Below are 13,408 nucleotides of genomic sequence, written 5' to 3'. Positions count from 1 at the left end.
CTTCAGAGCAGCACAGGGAGGTGGAAAGGATGGCACAGAGTAAGTACGAGTGAGGAAACTCAGAAAATCCAAGATCAATTCCACGCACAACCAAATAACGCCTGCTGTTTGCAGATAAAGCAAGTACCAAATGAAAGTTTTTCTTAAAAAAAATTACTGAGAGAAAAATGAAGAAGGCAAAGGAGGGGGAAAAAATACGTGCAAAATACTTGGAGAAAATAAAGCCAAAAGGAACAAAGCAAAAAATCCCCCGAAGTCAAACACAAAGACAATGCATAAGTCTGCTGTTTATGTATATCATCCACTGCATATTTGAAGAAATCAATTACAGGCAACAACCTTTTAGACATCACAACAGCTTTTTACGTCACTGCATGAGCTATAATGTTAATGCCTCTTTGTTCAAATGACTAAAACTACTATCCAGAAGACAAATAATTTATCTTCCTCCATGGTTCTTTTTCCCCCTTATTATGTGGTCCTGTAACAATGTCTCCCGTCTCCCAAACCCTCTTGAAAGACGTTACTGATTCCATGGTGCAGGGATTATCATAATTTTTGAAGAGCTGCTATGGACCAATGATAACGTTATGGAAATAAATTGCAATCAACTAAAGTTACATCTTTTTTTATTAAGGTCTTATCATTCTGCATGTGATAGTTCTTTATGTTTTCCTATAATGTAGAAATTTGTAAGTTAAAAATACCAGAAAAAGTTCCTGGAAAGCTGTTAGTAGCTGAATATTTATGTATATGTATTATAAATATATAATACTTACTCGTAAGGATTGTCAGTAAAAATAAGTACTCCGCATAAGATATCAACCCTGAAATAAAAGTTAAAAAATTAGTTGGAAAAAATACTTATAGTATGACTTGAAAGATCTAATCTAATAAATATAAAACACGTAGTTAAACATCATATTTAATAGGTTATTAAAGTAAGCCATGTTATTATTTAATAAAGTTTTTACATCTGTTTTTAGTGCTCTGAAGGTAAAATCCTCTATCCAGAGACTCCTCAATATTCATATCTAATTAAGAAAGTAAGGTTTATTTGGTATTGATAAAATGCCTAGGCTAAATCTTTGAGTTCTCACTGAAAACATTCAATGTTTATATAAAAGGCAAATAAATTAAATGCGCTTTGTCACATTTAGTACCTGGGAGGAGAACGACTCTAACGTTACCCTGAAGGATCAAAGTCCTCCATCCTCTGGCAGGCTCGCAAAGGCGGAGAATAGCTTCCCTGTAATTCTCAAGGGGAACATGGCAACACGCAAAGCTGCCAGGCTGCTAGATTGTGCTGATACTATTGCCGGGCCATGTGCCAAGAGGAGGCTTCTTTTTTTTTTTCAAAAATAGGAACACGTCCTTTCTACAAGGTGAAAGTATTTCCCCCCCTTTCGAAGGAAAATTCCAGTGTTTTCCTTTGAAATACCGCCTTAAGTGAAAAGCCTGAACAAACACAAAGATGTGATAGTGTCAAAATAGAGCGTACGAGCTAAAGATAGAGAGCATGTAGCGAGGGTGGTTAAACAACAGAATCTGAACCATCTGCCCCGCAATAATGTTTGGAGAAAAAAATGTAAAGGGCTTTTTTATAAATCACTTTTCAAAATAACTGAGCTACATTTAACTTATGAGCTAAACATTGTATAATGCTGAAAATGCTTAAAATAATGAAGTTGAAACGCCTATCCAAGTGAAGAGAAATTAGTTTTTATAATTTATATTTAGTTAATTGATAGATAAGGTAAGCTTCAGTAATAAGCAATTAAATAAATTATTACGCAAAGCCAACAGCATTTGTATCTCACCTCGGATAGTGACTTAACACTGCAAGCTTAAAGTACTGGAATTTAGCAATACTAAATTGCTGAATGCAAGAGTTTGAAAATTCAAGAAGTCTTAGCTAAAGTCAGGTCTAATGCTAACCCTGTTGCCAGCTCCCTCTGGTTCCACATCTGTTTTTCTCTCTGCCGAAATAGGACTATTCACTATTATGCAGCGTGCACCATGTGTAAGTCAGCACAGTACTACGGTCACACAGTATGCTCTTAAATATAAACTACTTTCATCTCAAAGATTCAGTTTTGCTTACAAGTTTCAGGGTTACTGCCGTTGCAAGAATGCAATTTATTATTTGCATTGCTGCAAAGCTTGGAATCACGTTCCTAGATAAAATGTCCACAATTTCTACAAATTTGAAACCAAACAGAGAAATAACTCCTACCCCATTTTTTAGCTCATACACCTAAATATAAGACAAGATAAAAAACCAGATAGAAAAAAATGGGAAGAAAAGAAATCAAGAAAATAGCGCAATGGGCAGTGATCAAGATCAAGTGCTCCCTAATTTTGTGCGTGTCACAGCAAAAGAATGTTTAAGGAAAGAACGCAGAGAAAGACAAGGAGGTAACTTTTCAAGTCTATATAGCAAACACCTCCCAGCTGTGGACTGCAATGGTATCTGCACAAATATCCCTGCCTAAAAACTTATCCGGCAAGCGATGAAGGCTGGCATCACTGGCCAAGGCGAAGCCGGAGTCTGCCTTTAGGCTGCCTGGAGATGTGCTGCCTGGAGATGTGCAGCCTAGGGAAGGTCTGGAAGGTGAAGACAAGCAGCTTACACTAGATGAAAGTGAACAAGGAGAGCCTAGTGTTGGGATACAAGAGAGATGACATATTCAAAGGAGTCATTTAAGAAAATTATCTTTATCAAAGTGTTTGAAAGGCAGACTGTGTTTGTTAAAGTCATGGGGAAAAAAATAATAATTGAGATACAAAACATTGAGCGCCCGGAGAGTTTTAGCTAGATGGGTAGACAGGGAACATTTTATTTTATAAAATTCTGCAGAAAGGATCTGCAAAATATATATGGAGATGACAGGATGTAAAGAAAAGACCAACATAAAGACAACACCCTACTCATTGGCTCAAGGGAGAAGCATGGTAGCTATTGCTTTGAGTTTCAGAGGGCTGGAAAGAAGAGCCTTGCAAGAAATGGCAGAGGCAAGACATAGACCCTGTTTTCATCATCTTATTGTAAGCTGATTGAAAAGTCACAAAGTGAAATAAGTTAAAAGGTGAATAAAATAAAAATATGTAAAAAAAAAAAAATCTTGATTGTCCTTTAAAACCGGTCTTGGTGCCTTAAGCAAACCCGCTGTGTGACGGACATTATATGAAATTAATGCAGACAATATACTAAAGTAATCTGAGATATGACTTTTTAACTCAGGAACTCATTTCCATAAAAATTCTTTTAATTTTACTGTCCTTTTACTACCTGTAGAGAATGGCCAATTTACCTTATCCAGAAAGTAAATTAAATGTTTTTGTAATTTTATTTTTATTGTACAGTAATCACTACAAAGTTACTCAAATTAAAAGATGCAATAAATTAAAAAAAAGGAAATTCTACTCATGTCCAAGCAAAACTTAAAAGATAAAAGCTTCACGTACTGTTGAATGACTCAGCATGCCTGCAGCCAAATATTTGCAGTTAGCACTGGCAAAACACTGTCCTCATCTAACACTAAATGAACCTTCCGTGTCCCTCCCTAGAAATCTCTACCTTCAAACTTTATAACAAATGCTGACAGTACAATATTTCTGCTGCTGAATAAATCATAAGTGTGCCTACAAAATACAATGTGAATTTTAAAACTGCCCACTAGAAGGCAGAATTCCCTAGCATTCCGCTTTGCAAACTGGACTGATGACAGTTTTCCCTCTACTTGATATTTAAATAACAATTTGAAGGTAGTTAAAATTATCTCAGCTAAACAGTGGAACAAGTGCAAATTCATTATTCTAGTACTTGTAAAAGCACTATACAACACGTAAATATTTATATTTTTAAAATGTAATACTGCTACTTAAAGCAAAAGCATCAAAGTCACTAAGGCATTATGACCAAACACTGCAAAAACTCCATGAATTGTGAAGACACGTGGATGACTGCACTGAAAGTTCCCGCATCATCTCAAACTCCTACCTGACTTTGGAAGGACAGAGTATAAAGACCCACAGTTCTGATCAAGGGGAGATCAAAGCCCTGTCCAGAATGCAAAAGATGCCAGGTTGAGTGTATCACTGAGCCCCCTTTCTGCGGAGCAGTCAGCTGGGAGAGGTGTAATAAAAGGTGGCTGTGCTGCTTTGCTATGTTTTCACTTTCTGTTGGTGGATTCCTAGTTTTGCTGGGCAGAGTGCTTTCGGGATCTGCAGTGTTGACTACTAGAAAAAGAAAGGCTTTAAAAACACAGGGATAAAGAACATCCAAGAATCAAAGACTGGGAATCCTTTAAACCAAATCTGGGAAATCCCAGAGAAGAGCAACAAAGCTGGTGAAGGGGCTGGAGAACAAGTTTTACGAGGAGTGGCTGAGGGAGCTGGGGTTGTTTAGCCTGGAGAAGAGGAGGCTGAGGGGAGACCTTATTGCTCTCTACAACTACCTGAAAGGAGGTTGTGGAGAGAAGGGAGCTGGCCTCTTCTCCCAAGTGACAGGGGACAGGACAAGAGGGAATGGCCTCAAGCTCCGCCAGGGGAGGTTCAGGCTGACATCAGAAAAAAAAAAAATTCATGGAAAGGGTCATTGTGCACTGGAACAGGCTGCCCAGGGAGGTATTTAAAGGTGAATGAGGAGCTGAGGGGCATGGTTTAGTGATTGATAGGAATGGTTGGACTCGATGATCCAGTGGGTCGTTTCCAACCTAGTGATTCTGTGATATAACTAGAAATTTGGAAAGACATGGACTGATGACTTAATACAAAATCCAGCCTTCCCTAGAATAGGAACATATGTTTAGCTTCTTGAGAGATGTGTAAGGGCTGCTGGGGCTTGCAGAAATGGACTGACAAGCAAGGCACCCAGCTGAAGACCCCTCCATGTCTGCCCAGGGAAGCAAGAAATGAACAGCAGGCAGAGAAGGTCATGAGACCAGAGGGCAGGAGAAACACTGCAGGCTGAGACTGAGGGCTGCCCTCTTGGCACAAGCTGCCAGCCGGGCCCGGGGATCCGCTGTGCATGGAGAGATTGTGGCTCCCGCTTGCCAAAGAATCGCAGCAATGCAAAGGCAGCTTTATTTTCCAGAAATGTCCACGGATAAGGGATTCAGGCTGAACTCTAAGCTACATAAAGTTTGTGAATAGACACTGCTGGTCTTTCTCATTAGTTTGGGGATTCCAGTCTTTGTTACTGGTGAAATGGTTAATTACTCATCTATTTGGTTTCCTTGATCCCCTTGTTTGTTTTCTCCCTTCAATTAATTTATGCTAATGAGGTGTTTATTTGGTGTTCTTTAATTCCCTGTTGTTACACAAACAATATCCCAGCTCTCACAGTTTTCTCTTTATGTAGCCCTATATAAGGTGGAAATGATTGGTGAAAACAAACTGAAGCATATTGGTCTGTGAAGGGTCAATGAGCTCCTAAAGAGGAAGGAGAAGTAAGTTCAATTGCTTTTTGGAATCAGGGATGCCACTTTACATAACCAGATAAAAATTTTATTTGCATTCTTAATTTCCATGTGTTTAAGTTACATAGTGAAATAGCAGCTTACTAACAAGTCTTGAAAGTCCACTTTGTGCTGAAGCCATCCCTCTAGCCTCTTTCTCTTCTCCAAGCAGCCTTTCCGATTTTTTTCATGTCTCTTCCTGCACCTCAGAAGGCTTTCAATTCCCAGCCCTGCCTCTTTACTCTCTCTTGCATAACTGAGAGACTTGCCAAGGAGGCAGCTACTGGCTAGATGGAGATGAAGTCAAATCCATGAAACCTTCTTTCAAAATAAATTCAATTCATACCATATAATGAGATAAAAAACAAGATGCATTTTTCTGTATCTAAAGTGCTCATTACCTTTATCACCAAGCTCTCTAAAAAAGGTCGGTCCTGGTTTAGCTTTGGCAACACACAGCAGTGCAGCATCTACCTCCTTTAAAGACATAAACAAGAAAATATGAAGCCAGTTTTGAAAGAGAAGTCTATTCTGTTGAGTAACAGAAAGAATGCAAGCTCTTTTGAAGAAGGAAAGGAACATTTTGCTTACCTTCTTTGTCAGTTTCCTGGCTGAGGCTTTACCTACAATAAGAAAAAAAAGTCATCATTATTCAATAACAAACTCACTTTAAACTTTGATCAGGTTCTGCGGCGTTTCTTCAGATTTTTATGGAAAAATGCTAAGTAATATGAAACAGAATATTTTGCAACAGGCAGTTTGTTTCTAATTCCAACAACAATCAAGAAAGGACAACATTTAAAAATAACATAAACAGTCTGTTTCAGATGTTCTTGCAACCTAGATGAAACCACAGCTCACTTTGGTATCTATGACTGACTTACTAGTGTGATTTTGCAGTGTGAGCTACAAATGTAAAACAGATTTCAAAGCAAGATTATACAGCAAGAAACAATTGTAGTATTTGCAAAGGGATTTGCATGCACACATAATAGTCCTGGTGGAGGCTGAGTATGAAAAAGCTAGGATATACCAAAAAAGAAAAAAAAAAAAAAAGTTAATGTTTTTATTAAGCGGAAGTAAACTGAAAAACCAAATTTGCCTCCTGCAACAGCATCAGATGAAACCATGCAAACTCCTAAGTGTTTACTAGTAAGTTCAGGTCTATACTCTCAATCAGGGGAGCCAGTGGCAGCAGCATAGGATGTATTCCCCTGTAAATCACCCATTTGAGGAGCTGTGATGTATTAACAGTGGACTGTTTCAGTTGGTTAGGCAGGGACTACAGAAACCCTGCAGTCAGGGACTGGCAGGAGCTGTGCTCCAGCCCTTCTCAGTCCATCTGCCCTACCACACCAGCCCGTCTCCTCAGCATTTCTCCTCACACAGTTCTTAAAACCGTGCGTCCTTCACTCTTACCACCCTCAGCCCATCACTCCCTTCTTTCATCACCAGTTCCTCTGGACACCAGCCAGTCATTCTGTCCTATTCATTCATGCTGTGTAAGCACAAATCAAGCTGCTTGCATTTGCTCTGGTCCATGCTCAGGCTCCAAGGCTCACTCTGCTGCTTCATGAGCATCTTGCAGCTGAAGGGTCACCAGCCCAGCACCGCTGCTTGGAAACGGGCACGATGGAGGCAGCCGGGTGGGCAGCTGGCAACAAACTTGTACCAAGCAGCTCTACAGCCCCAAAATTGAGCCAGACAGAGGTGCAGACTCAGTAAAACAGTAAATTTCCATAATGTTGGCAAAAGACATGCCCAGCTGCACAGGGTCTCCACCAGCAGTTTTTGGCTTTGAGCGAGGGAAGCTGCTGGAACATCTCAACCAGCAACAGTTCATTTTTCAGCACAGGCAAACCAGTGCCCTGGTCTCTGCAGTAACAGTTTTGCTGATAAATTCCTTTCTCCCTCCTCCCTCCCCCAAATCAGCCTAAGGCAGACACCTGGCACATAACATTTAAACCCAAATGTTTAAGTTTGACAAAAGTTGTAAGCAACTAAAATTAGGGTTTTAATGCTGGAGTGTTGAGTGACCCCAGCAGCAGGTGTTGCCAACACCACCTGTTACTGGGGATGAATACATTTTTGTGCCCTGCCTGTACATATATTTACAGCCATACACACACATATATATAAAGCCACACAGACAGATACCTTCTAGCTCAAAGGACATACGAAATCCTCTGCTTTGCCTAATCTGAGATAAAAGAAGTCAGACTAATAACAATCTGGGAGAACAAGCAAAATTCACTACATCCAGTAAGGCTGAATTCTAAGATGCAACACCACAGTTTAACACTGCTCACTGCTACAGAGCATTTTAACGAATGGCTTCTTAGCAAATTAAGTGGTTCAGATCTCAGCTTTGAAATGTTGCTGCTGCCGTACATCACATTTCACTGTGGAATTAAACTACAGCAGTTCTTTGAGCTCTGGGAGACCCACCTGGCAAGAAGCCTTATAGGAGGGAATGAGTCAGGCTGTAGGAATGCAAAAAGCAGTATGTGAAAGAAAAAAGGGAAAACCACCCCACAATGTTTTTCTTTACTTGTCTGTATTGAATCCAGCCACGCTCCCTTATTTGGTTAGCAGCTCCACTAATTCCATTCTCCTAGTGGCCCCAAAAGCATCATATCTGGGATGACAATTGGTACCGCAGCTGTAGGCAGTAGCTGGCGTCCAGGAGGATGAAGAAGGGAGACAAGGTGAACTCTTCGAGCTGGAACAGCAAAGACATGAATAATTGATGCAAGGTAAGGAGAAAGCACTGAGAGCTACAGTTGAAACACTAGCTGTCCAAGTATTTGAGGGTCTACGCTTGGTTAAGTCTGTGTTTCTCTTTTTGATGTTGTATTCAGCACAGTAACTCTGAAACACCTCCAGTTTTAGCGAACATGTCCTCAATGAGAATTACCCTAGCATGATAAAAATTGAGAAAAGGAAGGGAAATTTGTTGCAGGCATCTGAACCGCCTTTTCACCAGCCAGCAGAGCTGAAACTGCAACTGCCTAGAACTTATACAAATGCTACCCTTGAGTAGGGAATCTTGGCCCAGGTGAATGGACTAGCAGAGGAGAAGTCTTTGTGGTATGGCAGAAGAGGAAAGGGGCAGCCACATCATCGCAGGGGGTGGTGAGGGGCAGAAGGAGGTGGGTGAGGGTTGGTCCCTGCCACGACTGACTGTGCAAGCGGCTGCTGCTACAATAAAAGAGGAAAAAAGGCAGGAGGGAAAGGGACAAACTGAGAGATAAACAAAGACACCTCTACTTTTCTAAGTAGTGAAAAAAGCAGAGTAATAAATGAGGAATCTCTTAATGGTGCTTTTCTCGAATGGGTGTCAAAATCAAAAGATTTAATAACCTAGTCAAATGAAAATGATACACAGGGGTCAGCAAGCATGGGTGCTGGGAGGACAGGAATTATTTTGAAAAAACCCTTATATTTGGGACACCAGGGCTAGTTTTCATATTGCTGTTTGAGTAAAGTGCTAGAATACAATCTTGTAGTAATGTAATAATTTAAACTGTAGAATGAGTCTCCTCCAATAATTACTGAACATTTTCTAAGAATTAAACTCACATATTCTGTTAGTGTTGTCACCATACGAAATCATCTGTGAAGACTCAAATTTCAGTTTTCTCTTGGAAACATTAGCTACTTTTATTGTAATATTCATAATATTCCTTGAATACTAATTTAGCTCTTAGTGCTTATTCTCTCCATTTATTCACTTCCTAACAATGAGATCCCTTTAAATACCAACAAGGAAAGCTCTGTTAATATTGCACACTACCATATCAAATGTGCAGCCCTCTGAGGCACCAGGTCTTCTAAGGCCTTGTCTACAATAATTAAGACAAGAAAGTTAACTTCCCTTTGCAGAAAATGCACTGCAAAGGTATGAACAGTTTTCTTAGCCAGTTCAGACAGTTAAAAAAAACCCCTCTCTTCTTTCTATTGATTACATCTTGGTGCTGGCATTCCTGACACATGACTACAAATACACCAAGATCTCCAAGTCTCTCTCTGAGAAGTATAGGCAATGGTTAAAATCATTAGGAACTATTTCATCCAATAAGTAAAAGATCTGTACAATGCATTTTTCTACAGTTTTATTCTTCTACTTTGGTAGATACTTACCAATGGGTAAACTCAAGACACAACAGAAAACTTGTTTGTGGTAGTAAGAGTCTTACTTTGATATCAGAAAAAGAAACTGAATTTTTATTCTTTTGAACTTGAATGAATGAGAAGAAAACCAACTTTTCTCTTTTTTTTTTTTTTTCCTACAGACCTGCCAAGACTGTGATGGAATTCTGGCTTAAAGGACAATGAGTATTTTTAAGAGTCTCTACATATTTTGCAGATGCTGTCACCTAATTTTCACCATCTATAGCAGATCCATGAAATAACAATGAGGTACAGACACACCTTTCATGGACAAAAAGTTTAAAGCTTTTTAAGTTCAGTGAGTATCAACTCGACTTAGAAGCACACAAATTCTGTGCTGTTAGCCAAGAAAGTGAGTTGACAACTGTAATTAAGAAAACACTGCCAGAAGCAGATACGTCAGCCTTAATTTGCCCTTGGCAAACCTGGGTATTTTGCCACGTACATTTATTACAATAGAAGTGTTTCCATCATCTATCAGTTTTTTACGCTAAGATGTAGAATGGACCTGACATCAATGATAGGATTAATGTTAGGAAAGGGCTGAATTCAACAAGCACCCACTTGCACTCACTAACACCCATTTACACCTGTAGAGCTAAGGAAAGGCTTAGATCTGACAAAAGACTTTAAGAGCTAAAGAATAAACAAAATCACTAAGATCAACCATTATAGCAAAAATAATCGAGTGCCAAAAGCAAAAGTAGAGAAGTTACTGCTATCTGCAAGAAAGGATGATTTTACATGTCTGCAGGATTGCTCTGTTTTTGTAATACGGAAATGAAAACTGATTTTTGAAACAGTATTTCCTCACAGCCTTAAATCAGAAAAGTAAAAAGTAGATATATTTTCCTAGGAGGGTAGAACAAACTCCTGTCCCTTCCATCAGCAAAGTCACTGAGACGGTTTGACCACAATCTCTGTGGATCAGGATTAAAGGGATAGCAGAGCCAACGAGGTGTTATGCCAGACCTTATTCTCACCAACAAGGAAGGGCTGGTGGGGATTCTGAAGTTCAAGAGAAGCCTTGGCTGCAGTGACCATGAAATGGTAGACCCTATAGAAGCCTTTCAGTACATAAAGGGGGCCTACAGGGAAAAAAAAAAGCTGAGGAGGGGCTTTTTATCACGGGGTGCAGGGATAGGATGAGGAGTAATGGTTTTAAGCTGAAAGAGGGGTGATCTAGCTGAGACACTACGGAGATTTTTTTTACCGTGAGGGTGGTGAGGCACTGAAATAGGTTGCTCAGAAAAGTAGTGGATGCCCCACCTGTGGAGGTGTTCAAGGCCAGGCTGGATGAGGCTTTGAGTGACCTGATGTAGTGGGAGGTGTCCCTGCCCATGGCAGGGGGTTGGAACGCAATGATCTTTAAGGTCCCTTCCAACCCAAACCACTCTACGATTTTAGCTCCACTCCACACAGACACAGCGTAAAAAATGAAGTAAAAAATGAAGAAATTTGTTCTTAAAGTTTTTTAATTTTAAATGGCAACCATTGCTATCTTTGCTGAAGCTTGGCAAGTTCAAAGTCATACTGGGGTATTAGGAAACCATTTGTTTTTTTCTGAAAAAAAATAAGATGAGAATAGCATTAAGTACACTGCAGTTCAACCAAATTTTGATTCTGCAGAATTATGAGTGAAATAAACCTTTTAAGCTGGACTAGATTTCAGCACAGTTGTAATCTGCAGACAGGATCAGGGCATTTTAAAAGTGAAACCCACTGTGTGCAGCTCACGCTGTGGCCTTTACAGCAGAGCCACCCCTGCAGCCTTGCCTGCCTTGGGAACAAGAATTTGTGTTCCTCCCTGTCTGTCACCTTCCACACAAGCTGGACTCTGAGAATCCTGCCCCCGTGCCCTGGCCAGCTGGGTTATGTAAGAATCATGTACATTGAATTCCTTGGGGGGAACTCCATTAAAATGTTGTTTAAATTAGCCTAAAACACAAGATCATTGAAATTCAATAGCTTGTATTTCATTCCCAGCTCCCTCTCAGATATTTTTTATGATACTAGAGAAGTACCTTCTCTCAACAAGGTGTCCTTTGCCTACTCACCTTATTTATGTTCTCAGCTCTTTAAACATCTTCTATGCATTTATAAAGTACTTATTGATAATGAAACCAATAATGTAAAAGGGAAAATGTACAAACCAGTAATTATTTCATTAAGGCCTCGTTTTGAAAATTGGTGATATCGGAGATACTGGAGATAAATCAAGGATAGCATAAAAATTAAGGCTTTTTGAATGCGTGACAAACCAAGTGGTCACAGTGCTATGGTAACTCCTGGCAAACTAATATCTGAATAATAAATGAGTGTGCCATTTAAATGAATTAAGAAACCACTTCAGCTAGAAAGCTTTTACTGAACTAGCGCATTGCTCCACGGAAAGATAATTGATAAAAGTCATTTCAATCACATGAATTAGTAATTGAACCACCTGAATTAAAATCCAAGTATTCCCAGTGGAAAAGACAATCTGCAATAATAGAAGCTTCTGATATGCTTTACAAAACAAGCTTTGCATCTGTCCTTTATTTAGAGCAATCGTTCCTCTGAGGAAACGAGAAATATACAGTGCTGGGCTGAGGCCAGCGCTGGCAAATCTCCATTTCAGAAAAGCAATTGCATCAGAGCCAGTCAATACGGGAAAGTTTCTCTGTGAGTAAGGCAGCCCGGGGTAAAAAGGGTGGGATGCTGATGCAGGGAGAAAACATCAAAGGATGACACAATCTTTTAGGAAACTGAAGTAGACTGAAAAATTAAAATAAGCTAGTTTTCAAAACCTGTTAAAGAGACGCTGGCACTGAGTCGCCACCGGTGCCAGGGCTTCCAAAATAATCACAGGCATTAGGGTAAAACCAGATTTTGTAGTGGTCACTGCAGAGCACACGAGCAGCTCAGCACTCCCTGGGGCTGTACCAGCAGTGTGTGGCAATGGCAGGGAGAGACGGAGAACAACTTTCCTTTAGGTATTATCCAGGGAAAGTGACTTGCTCAAAGATGCGCTCTCTTTCCAATAACATACCCTGCAGACACAAAAATTCCCAGGCACGAGCAGGGATATCTTTACCCACACCAGAATAGACCTAATGTGTTAACAGCAGGCGTCCACTGCAAAAGGAGCACGAGATGTGAGTTAAGACTTCACATGCAACACACGAACAGCAAGAAGCCAAGCACACAGCACAATTGCACGTGGGGCTGCCAGCCCTCTAGGCTGGTTCTGAGCTCAGGACTGGAGGCAGCATCCAGAGGAAAACCACGTCGAGTGAAATGCAAGTGCTCAAACTCCCAAATAAGCACCTCATGCTTCATTCTGCTGGCTTCATTTAGATGCCTAAAAATTAGGTGTCTAAATCTGAATTAGTGATTTCCATGGTGCTTTGCTGTAACTATGATAGTTTAAGAACATACACAGAAAAGGGTTTATTCCAGGTTGAGATAGGTGTCTAATACAGGCCTGTTTCCTTCCATGAACTAATACCTGTCACCTTCCATTAACTTTAAAGGGATGCTAAAATCACTTGCTCTGACCTGACATTCAGCTTTTATATATCTAAACTGAGTAATGAATCCTTCTGCATGCAACCAGGTAACTCACACCATGAGTGCTTTTAGTACGTGTTGTATCTGTAACCTGTTTTTTCCAACCTCCTATACGTCAGCTCAGTGTTAGAAGCGCTAAGGGCTTGTATTCTCTGTTTTATTAAGAAATTAGTAAGACACCAGGGCAAAGTGCATTGCAGTTCAAGAGGCAGAGTGGCTGC

General features: G+C 40.1%; 1 protein-coding gene across 2 annotated transcripts in view; it reads right to left on the bottom strand.

Annotated features, from left to right (window-relative positions):
• Positions 1–13,408, bottom strand: part of MICU2 (mitochondrial calcium uptake 2) — a 141,007-nt gene that overhangs the window by 34,438 nt on the left and 93,161 nt on the right. For both annotated transcript variants that reach the window (XM_069883528.1, XM_069883527.1), the window contains exons 3-5: positions 6,054–6,085; positions 5,864–5,939; positions 780–827 (exon numbers count right to left, since the gene is read on the bottom strand). In XM_069883528.1, the coding sequence (XP_069739629.1) occupies positions 780–827; positions 5,864–5,939; positions 6,054–6,085 (156 nt within the window). The remainder of the gene's footprint in view (positions 1–779; positions 828–5,863; positions 5,940–6,053; positions 6,086–13,408) is intronic.

Source organism: Phaenicophaeus curvirostris, chromosome 1 (assembly GCF_032191515.1).
Source record: "Phaenicophaeus curvirostris isolate KB17595 chromosome 1, BPBGC_Pcur_1.0, whole genome shotgun sequence".
Taxonomy (NCBI): Eukaryota; Metazoa; Chordata; class Aves; order Cuculiformes; family Cuculidae; genus Phaenicophaeus; species Phaenicophaeus curvirostris.
The sequence above is the reverse complement of the archived record's forward strand: the minus strand, read 5'-3'. Positions and strand labels throughout refer to the sequence as shown.